The following is a 15,392-nucleotide window of genomic DNA, read 5'->3' as shown; positions in this document are numbered from 1 at the left end:
TTGCTCCTCAATCAAAAAGCTCAGAAGATCCATAAGGACCACTCAAAAATATTCAGGGGCATAAGATTCAAAAGGCATGAGTTCTGAAAGGAAAAGTGGCTCGTTAGCAATAAACATCCACAAAAACATTTTCATTGATGAGAATGTTTTCCATAGATCCTCACTGATAAAATACCTGGAAATGCCATGACAGAAGAGTAATACTGAGCATTGCAGCACAGTGTGAGTCTCACAAGCAACAACTGTAAAGTTGGTTGACTTCTTTCTTTCTAACTGCAAGAGAACCTCACTGAAATACAGGGTCTCAGAAAGGAGGGGTGATGTTTGCATCTTGGTTTTGTTCCTCCTTAAAGATGAGCCATAAACTTCAATAACCATACTAATGGACAGGTCACCCATTCATTACAATAATCAGGCCTGAGGATTTCCATACAGATAAAGAGTACTGTGCTCAGCTATGAAGACCAATTTCTCTCCTTGATACTCATTCGGCAAAACATATGCTGAGGGCTTAAATTCAAATGACACATAGCAAATAGACTTTTGGTATCATACTACATATCTAAATCATTTGTGGAGTTTTGTTACAGCTACAGAACAGCATAAATCCATAAATTGTATCATGTTTGTGGTGATCCTGGATGGGATGCCAGATGCCCACCAAAGCTGCTCTATCACTCCCCCCCTCCCCTGGACAGGGGAGAGAAAATATAACAAAAGTATTTAGGGACGAGGTAAGGACAGGGAGAGCTCACCCACCAATTACTGTCATGGGCAAAACAGACTCAACTTCGGCAAATCAGTTTAATCTTTATTTTATATTACCGATCAAACCAGAGTAGGATAATAAGAAATAACTTGAAAACTTAAAACACCTTTCTCCCACCCCTCCCTTCTTCCTGGTCTTAACTTTGCTCCTTATTTTCTCTGCCTCCTCCCCATTCAGCAGCTTAGGAGGATGAGGAATAGAGGTTGTGGTTAGTTCATCATACTTTGTCTCTGCTGGTCCTCCCTCCTTGGGTTTGCCATGCAAACCCAATACAACATTCTTGATTAGCTGGCTGTTGACTGACCTCAAAGAATGTACCTAACAAGTAAAACTTCCTTGGAATACAGTAAGTAGAAAGAAAAACAGGTCTTTCTCAGTCTCAAATTTCCTGCCATACCCTGGGAAAGAATGGTAAGATGCAATATCAAATATTTTGTGGACCCTCAAGCATACCTAAATAATTTCACAAAGAGGATAACAGGAGAGGAAGTGAGATCAATTCCAAAAGAGATCATTCACATTTGAGACAGGGATTTGCCTGTATACAACTTTGGAAGAAACAGAATAAGGTAAGCATGTAAAAATACCTCCCCCAATGCCATCCCAGGTTTCAGCTACTTGTGGGTAATCAATTGCCTCACAAAGAAATAGCCTGCCATTTAATGTCCTGCAACAGATTTCTCTTCCACTAGTTCACATGATCATTCATTGAACCCAACTATCCCCATTTATTCCCTGCCTATGGCATCCTACAGAGTTCCACTTCATGTTATCATATAGTCCTGCCCAAAACAAAACTAAAAGCCCTAGATTTTGGAAGGTGAAATGATAGGACTACTTCACATTTTTTAATACTGGATTTGTTTAAAATACTACAGTGCACAACAGAATCTGGCCAATCTCTATTCTTGGAAACAAAAAGAACATCAATTTTTAACATTTCCCTGAAGTATCAGTTAAATACCACAGTGATCTTTGTGCTTCTGTATGGCACACTTTCCAGAGCAGTGTATTATAGAACACTGAAACCAGTGCACAAAATAAGCCTTCTGATTAAGTTGAGTGCTTATGGCCCGCATTTTAAGAGTGAATTAATCCCAGCCCTGACACTAACATGTTGTGACACAGAGCTTTTCACTTCACCTCACTATATATTCACTTTTTTCTATTGTACAACAGACATAATGATTCTTTGCCTGCTTTGTGAAGCCGCCTGAGAATTGCAGCAATAAAGTACTACATATAAAGAGATATGCATTTATATTGAAATGCACCTATTCACAAAGAGCCATCAATTTCCAACTCACTAGTTAAGCCATTTTTATAAGCTTTCATTCACAAAAAAAACCACATGAAAAATTTACCTGCTCATTTTTGCAGATCCATACAGTACTCCCCTGAAGCAGAATAAAGATTTTGGTTTTGTATCCTTTCAGCTCAAGATATCCACTTTTCTCAGGAGTGACAGAAGTTCGAGACTGACAGTTATTATCAGACTGCAATTTCAAGGCATTGAGCATCGTATTAACCCAGTCATTTCTTTCTTCTAAACAAGAAAAAAAATTGGTCAAAGTCACTTAGTTAAGCAGCAGCTTCATTCTTCTCGACACATTGGTTTTCCCAATGTTGTTGCTATGTTGGTTGATGGTATAACTATGCCAAATAAGAGAGAACATCCACGTTGAGGAGGAGGTGTAAATAAAAATAATGAGAACCTGTATCAGTGGAGGTGTTAGAAGGACAGCCATTCAATTAACTCCCAACAATCAACACACCAATCCAAACAAACTGATGATCAAGATTCTTAAAATCATGACTGCTAGTTCTAAGATACTTTATTCCAGACAGCTCAAAGACTGAGGTGGCATGTTCACCTTCTGGAAGCCAGATCAATGGGAAAGAATTATAGCAGTTATGTAAGCAGAAACAGGGAGCCTAAATATCGTCCATCACTGAAGAGGCAAACCATCACCAGTGCTATTCCATGCTTGGCCATGCTTTTAAGAAAAAACACTTGGTAGTTTACAATCTATTCCATTAAGGTGTGGTGGTTAAGCTTGATATTGTCAAGGGTACTGAGTAATCAAGAAAATGCATGTTTGAGTATCTTTGCATGCATTATTAATGTAACATCTTACAAATACATGAACACAATGAGGTGAAGTAATAAAGTTTCACTCAGTCTCATTCACTATGTTCAGACATTTCACTGGACTAAGATCAATATACTTTAATGCTGAGTAGTCTGAATGAATTAGATTTGCCTTATACAATTGGAATATCATGAATATTTCAAGTGTTTGCTCTGAAAGAGTCAGATCACAAAATACATTGGGGGGGGAGCTAGGGTGGACAGGTAGGGATTGAAAGCTCTATACACAGTATGTGTAAAGGTGGTAAAATTAGCGCGGAGGACTGAAGAGAGCACCATTGAAATAATAACATGCTTACTTCATAAATGGCATGTGTGCAACATAAAGGAACAAATACACAAATTTAGGTGTCATAAAATACTTTGTAGAAAAGGAAGATAGCAGCCTGACAGATTAGCACAGGGAATGTGATCCAAGTGTTCCTGTAAAAAATTTTGCTTTAAAATACATATGTGCTCTCTTGAAATACTCCAGTAATCTTTTCAAAGTACTTTAGTATAGCAGAGGGCATCAAATTACTCTAGAAGTGTTTTTTTCCAATGGTATTTCACTCCAGTGAAACAAAATCTCACTGCATCAGAGCAAGCTATGCTCTAATTCACTGCTCTCCCTTGTTTAGTTATTTATTTTGTCCCCAAAAGCCCCTAAACTTTCCAAACAATTATATATACTGCTTTTCCCTCCAGATATTTAAATCCATCCAAAAGTAATGCATTTCTGGTATCTCAAAATACATATGAAAGTCTCCATTTCAAAATCTTTGAAAGAAGTTAAGTACCCTTTGAGTAGTCCCAGAACAATTCCCAACCAGAAATCCACTGAAGTCATCAGTGGAGCATCAAGTAACAGTTTCATTTTTTAGCACATAACAGAAATCAAACAGGGTTATTTACACACTTTACCGGGAATACATCATCCACTTCTGCATACAGGAAGGACCAAATTCCTTATACAATAAGCATTTCTAACCTTAAGTGAACAGCTTTACAGACAGGTTACTATATGCAAATATGGTTATATACTATATGAAAATGGAATTTCATGAATAAAAAGTGGTTGCTCTGAATATATTTTACAAGACAGTACAAGTTTTTAACATTTTTATAGTATCCAAGGCAAAGGCCCATAAAACAAATCGCAACCCTACAAAGTGTATTGCACCAAGATAGTTATATTCTAATTTATGAAAAAAATTTAAAATAAATTTGGAAGAGAAATGCAAAAATAATGAAGAAATACATACTTTTAAACTCAGCTAAGAGCATAAAAATGACTGAAATTATCTGAGCCAAACCTGAGAAGAAGGATCTGTTCACCGATGCTGCACTCCTGTTACAGCCTGCAGCAAATGTTTACAACCAAGCTATAACCCATAAAAATGGGATTTGATAATGGAAATGCTGAGAGACCCTTAGCTATAATGGCTCTGGCATGTACTGCTGTAAATACATATTGCACAACTCTTCCTTGCTAGGCATTCATTTTTATTTGATTGTTTCCATAAATAAATCATACATGCACTGATATCGATTCCACATATTACAGCTGTAGGTTGATAAAGCACTCCACCAGAAGGCATACTAACTTCCTTGCTACAATTTACATTTGTAATCTCTATCAATACATGCCTTAAAATACTGTATAGGACAGAAAATCTTGGATTTCCTTTGATCACAGCAGCACATCCCAGCCATCATTCATTGCCTCTTTGTCAATTTTTTATCAAGTGGTGACTCAGAGATGTCTGAGAGCACACAGGCTGTAAGAGCTGCTAGTGAGAATTGAGAAATATCCAGACAAATTAATCCTTGGGAAGGATGGGGGAGGAGGAAGAAGAACTGGGAAAACAGTCTTCTCATTTTGGTATTTGAAAAAGCCATTCCCCAACAATTTCTGTTGTTCTTACAAAGCTTGGAGTTATCTCAAGTTTCACTTTATGAGCTTAACCCAACTGGATTCCAGAAATATTTCTCATAATATCACAAGTTATATTTCACAAACAGAATTTATCAACAGTGATTACATGGCTTTTTAGCAATTTTTAGAATTATGCATCTTCTACTTACCTTCTTTATCCACACGGAAAACAAAAGTCCTATGGGATGTGACAACTTCAAACTTATTCTCCCCGTGAACTCTTACTGTTGCTATTGCAGAGAGCAGTATTATTCCCTTTGAGAACACTTCCTGTAATAAAAAGGCAGTCAAAATATTTAATTCTCATGGAATGTTAAATCTTTTTGAGGTAATACTACTTGTCATGATGTTTAGGAAGTTCACCACACTTAATAGAAGTGCATTAATAAGTGAACCCATTCACTACCTACCTATCACCAACTTCACTCTTCTGGATCTGTGCACCTCTACTACACTCCAAAATGGAATAAAATCCCATGATGAGATAGATTGTGCAGATATGAGATGCAACTTCATAAATTGTCTCATAACATTAATATTGCAAAACATCACACTTTCATTTACAATTTAATGTCAAAGGAAATTACATTTACTATCACAGAGAAAAATAATTTTAAAAATATAATTATTATACTTGTATGATGGGAAAAATATTGTACTTTCTCTAGGCAGAGAATTCCAAACAATTTTGTTGTTCCCCACACACCTTGCCCCTTCAGTGGGTAGCCAATAAGAAAAGTAAATTCACTGAATTTATCCCAAAGTTCGAACACAAAGAAGAGCATCACACTGGAAAAATACAGTCCTGTCAGTGCTAACAAGAATGCCCTAGCTTGGATCAGGTATGTGTTTTTCTGCTATATGTGTGTGCTGGTTTTGGCTGGGATACAGTTAATTTCCTTCATAGTAGCTAGCATGGGGCTATGCTTGGAGATAGAAATAGGGTTCACCACACAGGTGTGTTTCAGCTATTGCTGAGCAGCGCTGACACAGAGTCCAAGCCTTTTCTGCTCCTCTCCCCACCCCACCCCACCCATGAGGAGGCTGGGAGTGCACAAGAAGCTGGGAGCTGATACAGCCTGGACGGCTGGCCCCAGCTGACCTGAGGGATATTCCATACCACATGGCATCACGTTCAGTATATACAGCTGGGGGATGTTCAGTGATGGAGTTTGTCTTCTCAAGTCACCATTAAGCAGAATACAGTCCTGCTCTCCTGGGGATGGCAGAACATCTGCCTGCCTGTGGGAAGTGGTAAATGACTTCCTTGATTTGCTTGTGCACAGCTTCTGCTTTACCTCTTAAAGTGTCTCTATCTCAACCCACAAGTTCTCATGTTTATTATTCTCTCTCCATCCTGATAGGGGGAAGAGTGAGTGGGTATGGGGCTTGGTTGCTGGCTGGGGTTAAACCACAATAATTTTAGGTCAGCACAAATTTTCCCAACATTTTTAGATTTACAACTAGGTATTAGGACAACTGAACAGAACAGAAATGCAAGATAGGAAAACGGAACTGCTACAAGTACTTCCTTCAAGTAGCTTATCTTTTAACCTAATTAACCTATGGGTTTGGGGTGGGAGTTAACAGGAAGTAAAGCTCATCAGAAACACATTTGCATGATTTCTAGATTACAGAATTAATTCTGTTCCTGTCTCCCCTATGCTTTGATCAATTCATTTTCTGACCAAGACAACTCAGATAATACTGATAAAATTTATGATTCAGCCACAGTAATAGTCCAAGAGTCAGCTCCCCATAAAGAAATTGTACTGTAATAACTTCCCTCCCAAAGTATAAATTATTGTAACAGACTTCATACAAGCACTCGAGGAACACGGTGAATGTGAAGCAGGAAGGATACACTGGATCATTTTTTTGTTTACTGAGTTTAATAAACTAATGTTATTTCACTTTGAGGTACTAATACATGTCAGTGAAGGTAGTTTAGCACATAAATAAATAGAAATATTGAAATACAGCAGAAGCAAGCATGTTACTATAGTTACACACAAGAAATAGTCAGAATGATCATAGATAAAATTGCAGAGCTGTTTTTATTATGGCTATATTTGTTAAAAGAGTGATTTTAACATATTTGTTAATAAGGTTTGATATTAAATTAACTACTGATCCTTCCAATGGTAAAACAAACTTTTTACATATACTGTTTCTGTAGGTGTTCAGTTAAAAATATGTTATGGTGTTTGCAGGCATCTACTGGCTGTATTTGGTACTACTGCAAGAGAATAACAGACTGCTGGAAGTTACAACTATTTTATTTCATTTGCTCAAAAAAAAAGTCAATTTCCTTTTAAGCTCAGCATAGTTTTGCTTTGCTATTTAAACAATCATCCATCGTCCTTTCTAAAGCTTTGTTCTCCAAGGCATACACATTTTCAAAAACAGTTTAAACCATAATAATTTATCAATCTTTCTTCTGCAGCAGCTTTTCTTTCATGTGCAAAAATAATGCCTGTTAAAAAGCTCTTGTAGATCAAGATACAATATCTCTCTTTGAAATACTCCAGACTAGAAATCAGGTGAATTATTTAAGAATATAGAAAACAAAACCAAACAAATGCAGCCAAGAACTTCACAGCTATTTATTCTGTTACTGAGTGGTGTAAACTAGTTTTAGAGCTGCTAAAAATGCTCCAACAAAAAAAAAAAAAATTCTAGCAGGGAAAGCAAAATTTTTTGTTGGTTTTTTTTTTTATATCAGCTGGTTTAACAGAAACTTTTATTTTCAAATACAGCCCCACATCACTCCTTGACAGTTGTGGTTCAGAGCTGAGCTAAAGAATCCTGGAAAATACTACTTTGGTCTGCTTTGGTTTTACTTTCACAACAGATTAAGTGTGACCTACTTCAAGAATGACAATGATTCACCTGCTTTGCAGTGAATTTTGCCCTTTGTAATGTTCACTTGTACTGTAACACAACAAAAGATTGAAGTTCTCCACTTGAAGAGTCAAGTCTTTTTCCTAAATCACCAACAGATCTGTCAGAGGCGCTAAGCTGTTTTAAATAAAAAACGTTCACATAACCAGCAGTATTTTGCCTTATTATAAAGTGCAGGGTAAAACACCAGAGTTCTGCCAAAAGTTGGAAGAAATTTGAAACAAAACTTGTGCGTGTAGGGTAGCTGAAAAAAATTCTCAAATTCTACCTTCCCCTCTTCAGTTAACCACACTGTTGAGACAAAGCCACATGGGATGTTGCTCTGACTACATCAGCTTTCTCAGGACCAGGAACACAGAAGAAATAAGAGCAACACAGATTCAACCCAAAACCATCCCTAGGTCAGATGCTGTTTGTCAAAAACTGAACCTTTTTTTCAATGTAGATACAAAGTAAAGAAGAGATCTCTATCAAGTAGAAGTTGATGAACAACTAGAACAAGGTTAGAAAAATATTTATAAAATTAAGGTTTGAATCATTCAGAGAAGCATTGATATGGGCATTTTCAGGAATAATATTCTCTGTGTCTTCCCTCTCTACTCTCCAATTATTTCACTCTTCATTAGCCATGTAATACACTTCACCTTCTTGAGAACCTCACTCCTCTCTAGTTCCTAATTTGAATGACAAATAAAGCTAGTTAATATTGGTAGTGTTTCTGGGTAAAATAAACAGTTTCACTCCACTGAGTCTAACCTTCTCTGCTTGTAATAAGAAGAAAAATATCAAGTACAGATTGGTTTCCTTCTGAGAACTACTTTTAATTGATATGTGAAACCAAAAATATAACAGCTTTTTTATAACATGCTTGTCTGTGTAGGAATGTCCAAAAACAAACACAGATTAGAACAGACAGAACTCATCATCATGTTCTAAATTTAAAACAATAACTTCCCCATTTAAATACATAAATGGCCAGCTATGTAGGCAGGAGGAGGGACATGCAAGGCCTTGCAAGGAGCTCAAGCTGCATGCAGGTCTTGATGGGTCTGCAAATAGTTATTTACGATGTCAGGGTAACAACACACAAGCAACAGCAGGAATTTTCCATCTCGCAGGAAATATGAACTGCAAAGGTGTGGAGACAATGATCCAGCGGAGACCACTGCACCAAAAACTCATGTTACCAAGTGACACCACTGCTCACTCAACACAATCCTATTGGGCAATAAGAAATACTGGTACACAACTGTGTTTTCCTCCTATCTGCAAGCTAATTTGAGTTTCTCCAAATCCTCAGTTCCCAGAATTTCCTTCAGGCATTGCAGTTCTCAGATACATACCTTTCTTCACGTATATGACTCACCAAGTTAACAAGTCAAATGCTCAGATTTGGTCAAACTGTATAAACAGACCAACCAGCATCTCCTTCAATACCCAGAGCAAGGCTTGGACTCAGATTCCAGGAAAAGTGAGACAAAGAGGTTTCAAGTGTTTACCAAGCTGCTGATAGCCTACCCGACCACACAGACCTTTTAAATAGAGGATGTAGAGTTGTTAACTTCCTATGCATTGTGTGACACACTAAACATTCCCTTGAGCAGAAGGAAAGATTTCTGGAATCTCTTATGACAAATTTCTAACAAGTGCTATTCTAGCACTATTGACCTCCAAGTAACATTTTCAGTGACTTTCCAAAAAGAAAAAAGAACAGGAATCCCCAGTGCAGATACAAGACTTAAAATTCTTTATTAGCATTTCTTTCCCTAATTATGCTGCAGATAGTGTTAAGCAAATCCCATTGCTGTATTTTCTCAAGTCTTTCTTAATGATTAACCTGGCTTTTCTGCTCCTCTGAAGCCTTGGGATCAATACCACAAAGGGTTCCATTTTTTGTCACTGCAATCCAAACATTATTCTATTGTTCCCTTCACCTACAAAATCATTTCTACTGTAAGTGAAGTAAAGTAAGCAAGTAAAAACAGATTTTTTCAAGTTCGCAATCAGTAGGCACAAATATCAATGTAAATAATTCTTTGAGCTTGTTCTTAGTTCCCCAACCCCTCAGAAAATAGTCTCATCCTACTTCAGTTCTTACACCCCTACCCCATCATAAGGCATCTATAGGTCTCTTATTGATTACCAGCAACCAGCACCCTGTTCTGGAATGTTTACCTGAAACTGTATTTTCTTCCTAATGTAATATGCATCTTCAACAGAAAAATGGCTTCCAGCATTTAAAATAACACATATGCATAAAACCTCAACTTCCCTTAACATGCATATTGTACAATCATCTATCACTTTTAAGTCTAAGGTCTCCATTACTTCCAAGAGGAAAAAATAATTAATAAACCACAGAGCAAAAGGAAAAGAATTTTGTAGTGTTCTGAAGGGTAATTACATGTGATTACAAGGAATGCATGCTTTGTTGAAAACTATGATTTACAAATGCATTTCTGTTATTCACTTCACTTATAAGAAGTGAACTACTTTAATCAAAGCAGCTCACGAATCTGTGAATGATTCAGCAAGATTCAGTTCTCAAGTACAGAAACAAAAACAGCTGTAGATATTGCAGTACTGTGGTGTTTTTGAACATTCCCATTCAAACCTAACCTAGTTCAATGACATGCAATTATCCACAGAAGAAAAACAGGAAAAAGACATTTTTAATCAAAGAGTCAACAAGTGTATAGGTTCAGGTTGGTTTTTTTTCAAATGGTCTTCCATGGTACTTTTAATTTCTCTCTCACAATCTCCAGCATGCTAGGTTGCCATGACAAGACACTGAAAACACCATCAAAATAGTATCTCTCAAAAGTTTAGCACGATCCTGTTCTGTTCTGCAGACAAACAGCAGTGCCAGTCTCTCACTAAAGTAAAAAAAAAATTCTGATGATATCTACCTGGAAAGGTGAGTAATACAAGCCCTTCTAGGAAACAAAAGGATGAACAATACATGAAGACAAGGACACCTTAAAGTATTTACTAACATCTCACCCTAGTACTTTAGAACTGAAAATTAATGTAAGATGAATATTCGTTTGTAATTATTCAATAGTTTCTTTATAGTACCTTGTGCACTGCACAGATTCATTTTGTTCCAAACATGACCAAAACATGTCCCTTACCTTTTCATTGTTGTAATAAGAAATGCTCTCTCCATCAAATTTAACCCAGCGCTTCTGAAACACACGTTTGCTGTGAATCAAAAATTAACACAATTAACACAGCTAACACTGGTTTTTAAGAATGTCTCAATCACAAACTATAGAAAGGTCAAATCTTGTTTAGCTTCCTGTTCAAATGAATATTCTGAACATAGAGCATAACTTTAAGTGCTACAAGCTCTGTTAAGATACTTTCCAAAAATGAAAGCTGAGAACCTCAAATGACCATCTCACTGTCATGCTTAGGACAAGGACATCTGTTTATAGGCTATGGTACCTCCAGTCATTCCATATCAACACATCTCCCCAAGACTCTGTTTCCTGGCCATTGATTCGATAGCAGCACACCACATCTCCCAACAAGTACAACATGAAATTTCATTTTCAATGTGTGTTATCAACTGTACATCTCTAATGAGAAACTCCTTTGATTATTTCAGTGTGCCACTAATTCATGCTCTATAAGGACCTTCTAAAAATATATTCTTACATCAACCTGAAGTAGTCCATTACACTCATTAAAAATGTTGACAGCTTGTTAGTTATCATCTATAAATGTCTCAGTTCTAAAATCTATTAAACAAGTTAATTAAGCAAGAACAAGACCCCACTAATGTCTTTTCCCAGCATTATTTCCTTTCCTTTTAAATGAGTGCTCTGCTTTAGGATTAGTAGACTGTGATAGCTTATCAAAACTTTAATCAAACAGCAGCTCTGGCTTAATTAAGTTGTATTATATGACTACAATAAATCATCATTTTTCATAACCTGGAAAGGCCAATGTACCATCTATTTTGCATTAAGATGTCAATAAGCTTCAAGATTATATAGGGAAGAGTGAACCTAAGTACCACATACAATGTGAGCAAACTGAATGGCTGTACGATTTATAGTGAATTAACTAAAATAAGAGAGGCTGTACTTTAATTGCATGATTTGTAGCAACTTAAGAAAACAGTATATATTCTTTTCCCTGAGGAGTCACAAACTGCCGGGTGTAAATTGGAGCTCTGTAAAAAGACTGGGAGGTGTAGAACAGAATGAAATATTCAGTTGGTGGGAAGTGAAATAAAATATGATAGTGCTCCAGTAGTTTGAAAAAAAAAATCTTTTTTTAATTTGGTTGGGTTTTTTTTAATTCTTCAGATGTTTGAGAAATGGTATTGTATGAAAAAGAAACAAAAATGTATCATTCACTGAACCACGCCTGAGAAAACATCCTTGAAATGTAGCTATGGAGTGTCACTGGTTCAAGGCTAATGACCCTGCAACTGTTTCACTCAGTACTAACCACTATTAATTTTGTGGTTAACTATCTTTTCCAAATAATATATTCTCACACAGCATTTTATTGAAGCTTTCATAGCTTGTTCTCAACTCTATCCTTTCAAATAGTGCAAGACAAGCCAACTGGAATAAAGAACTATATTTTTCATCACTCTGCTAGCTAACTGCCAAAAGTGTTGTTAAAAAAAAAAATCCTGTAAGTAAAATAAAAGTTCCAACTAACTTCAGCTCTCCAAGAAGTCAGTACCCTAATAATTCTGGGAAGAAAGAAGGAAAGGAGGAAGGGAAGGTGGAAGGGAAGGAGGAAGGGAAGGAGGAAGGGAAGGAGGAAGGCAAGAAAGAAGGCAAGAAAGAAGGCAAGAAAGAAGGCAAGAAAGAAGGCAAGAAAGAAGGCAAGAAAGAATGTGGAAATGCATATTATACTGGGAAAAAGTCTTCTGACTCTGTGTATAATTATTCTTTGATTCTTTAGCTAAGGTGAAAAAATCCATAAATGTGGATAAAACATTCAAAACAACTTAAAAAAGAAAAGAAAATAGTTTTGAGCACATTGAAATTCTGCGATGGTAAAAGAGGTTTATTAAACCTATTATTCCATCTTGTTAATTACCTTCAACAATGTATCACTGTATCAAAACAAAACCAAAATAAAAAAAGATAAAACATATCAAATCAGATTCCCTAGAAAGGAACAAGAAAAAAATGGAAATTGCTATACAACAGAGCTGCTTCCAGTGAGTTCAAATCATATTGTACTCTAAAACAATTTAATTACATACATTTCTCACTTTAAAAAAAAAAAAATCTATATACTACTTGCTGAGTTTTGATGATTATTATAGCCACAAATAATCAAAGAAAAGGCCAGATGGTTTAATACCTTTCAGTGCAGCTCAATATACAGTCCTAAGAACAAAGAACGCAGACCTACTAAGGCTTGAATAGAAGAACAGTAGATTACAGCACTAACAAGCACAACAGCTTTAATTTCTGGATGCTAAGTCCTACTGAAGACCTGAAACAGACTTAAAAAGTAAAACTGTGCCACATTCAATACAAAAAAGAATTCATAGAATTCATAAGAACATAAATCATAAGAACAAATGGAGAACTGAAAACTCCAATTTAAAAGGAGAAAGTTAGAAGAACTTCATCAGAGCCTGCAAGTATTTACAATGGAAGATCTGATAATGAAGCATTCTTTAGTGGAAAACAGTTTAACAATAGCTGGAGTTTAAAATCAGTTAAAACAAAAAACTTATAACAGAAATCAAATATAAGATTTGTTGTTGTTGCTGTTATAGTTGCTGTCTAACTTCCAAATGTGGCAGAGAGCATTCATTTTCTATTGTACTCCCTTCTCTTCATTATTTGAAATATTAAGATTTGAGCTCAGATTTCTCCCATCAAATTTTAGGCAAAAAAATAAATTAAACTAGGAGGAATTCACCCCAGATGAATTCTAAACTCAAAGCTCAACTTGTACAGACAAAAAACAACAGGACCTCCAGTCATACTAATTATTAAGTTATAATCCATGGCCAAATTAGTAAAGTAGTATTTCAGACTTTGTTTTCACTTACTTTGTCGCCCACAAAAAAAGTCAGGAAAAATGTAGCAACTGGAAATACTGGTACAAATTAATTCTGTATTTTTCCACTATAGTTCATGAGTGGTGACCAACAATTTAAAGAAAAATATTTTTCTTGAGTGCATCTCCTAAAGAAACTTTAGTATAGGTAACATCACTAAAACTTTTGAATTCACAGGAGCCTCGTGCTCTTTCAATGAATACAATTCCCTTTCCCCTCCCACTACAAATATTAAGCAGCGACTAAATACAAACTTAAAATCTCTCATGCAAACATACATTGTCACATTACACAATAATCACTGCAAATACCATACCCTTGAGGGGATAATTTATCCAGCCATCCTGCTTTAACCTTCTTTATTGATGGTCCATAAAAGCAAGCATATGGTGCTATTGATTCATTTCCAATCAAAGTTTGATCTCCACCAAATTGGCAAAAATTCATTTGTTCACTGGCCAAGTGATCAGAATCTCCACTTTGTATCTTACTGCAAGATGCTGAGTTTGTTTTGGCTTTATTTTTCTTTTTCTTTAAAGACAAAGAATGTTGTTCCACAATAGAATATACAGATTCACTTTCAGATTCTTCTGGTGTTAATGATGGGTCTTCTTGAGGCAAGGATACATTTTTTGCAAATTCTTTTGTGTTCTCTTTCTGATTATTAAAGTAACTGGAAAGAAAAAGTGCATTTTACTCTTAAAATGTATTACCACAATGCACAAATACATAAAATTAGTAATTAGAACAAATACTGGTAAGACATATTGTAAGTATGTTTATAACTTGTATAATCATAGTAATAACCACAGACATGCTAAACACAATCTATTTTATAACTATAACCATCCTGAATCGTACTTTCTCCATTAAACAAGAATAGTACCACGATAACACTCCCTTAGGAGCCTGAACAGAAATTTAGAATTAATTCTCCCTCCTCAGAAAACTAGCTTCACTCTTTTGAATACTTTCAAGCACTTACAGTATCACCTCTCTTTTCCCTCTCCCACCTCAACAGAAGCCTGGTGCAGACTGGATAATTAAGAAGCACTTAATCAAGCCATGGGCCACTGCCTCATGACAGGAGTGGTGAATGTGTTTTAGTTTTGTGTTTGTTTGGGTGGAATGTTTTTTTTTCTAATGAGGAAGTAAATTATGAGAGCACTCAGACACTCCTAGTTAGCTAGGAGACATACAAAAATGGAACTCGGTCTTCCTTATTCTGACTGGGGAAATCAGGGACACTCTCCAAATCCACAAGAGATTCTGAAACCTGGTTTAAAACAGTCTCAGAACAGCCAGAATGCCCAGCTTTGCCTCATAATGGATGGGGTAAAGCCTCAAATAGAAGAAAAAAAATACAGTCATGGTTGTGCCCTCAGAGCTAGAGATCCACTTGTGTCATCAGTAAACAACATTTTCTTCTTTACATTTTGAGTTTCTCTGTAATTCTTATTTAATACCATAGATTCTTGGAAGAACATTCTTCACTCATTCCTAGATCCAATTTACTTTCACAAGCCAGGAATTCATTTCCATGAAGTTCCTAGAAAAGAAATATATGGTAACTAACATTTGTACTGAAGGAGTAAGT

The 15,392-nt window shown here is 36.0% G+C and overlaps 1 protein-coding gene across 3 annotated transcripts in view; it reads right to left on the bottom strand.

Moving 5' to 3' along the window:
* The window catches only part of ARAP2 (ArfGAP with RhoGAP domain, ankyrin repeat and PH domain 2), a 124,960-nt gene that overhangs the window by 90,275 nt on the left and 19,293 nt on the right, over positions 1 to 15,392 (bottom strand). For all 3 annotated transcript variants that reach the window (XM_039551182.1, XM_039551181.1, XM_039551183.1), the window contains 5 exons: positions 15,262 to 15,344; positions 14,112 to 14,468; positions 10,878 to 10,947; positions 4,989 to 5,109; positions 2,134 to 2,315 (listed from right to left, as the gene is read on the bottom strand). In XM_039551182.1, coding sequence (XP_039407116.1) covers positions 2,134 to 2,315; positions 4,989 to 5,109; positions 10,878 to 10,947; positions 14,112 to 14,468; positions 15,262 to 15,344 — 813 coding nt within the window. The remainder of the gene's footprint in view (positions 1 to 2,133; positions 2,316 to 4,988; positions 5,110 to 10,877; positions 10,948 to 14,111; positions 14,469 to 15,261; positions 15,345 to 15,392) is intronic.

Source organism: Corvus cornix, chromosome 4, assembly GCF_000738735.6.
Source record: "Corvus cornix cornix isolate S_Up_H32 chromosome 4, ASM73873v5, whole genome shotgun sequence".
In the NCBI taxonomy this organism is placed as follows: domain Eukaryota; kingdom Metazoa; phylum Chordata; class Aves; order Passeriformes; family Corvidae; genus Corvus; species Corvus cornix.
The sequence above is the reverse complement of the archived record's forward strand: the minus strand, read 5'-3'. Positions and strand labels throughout refer to the sequence as shown.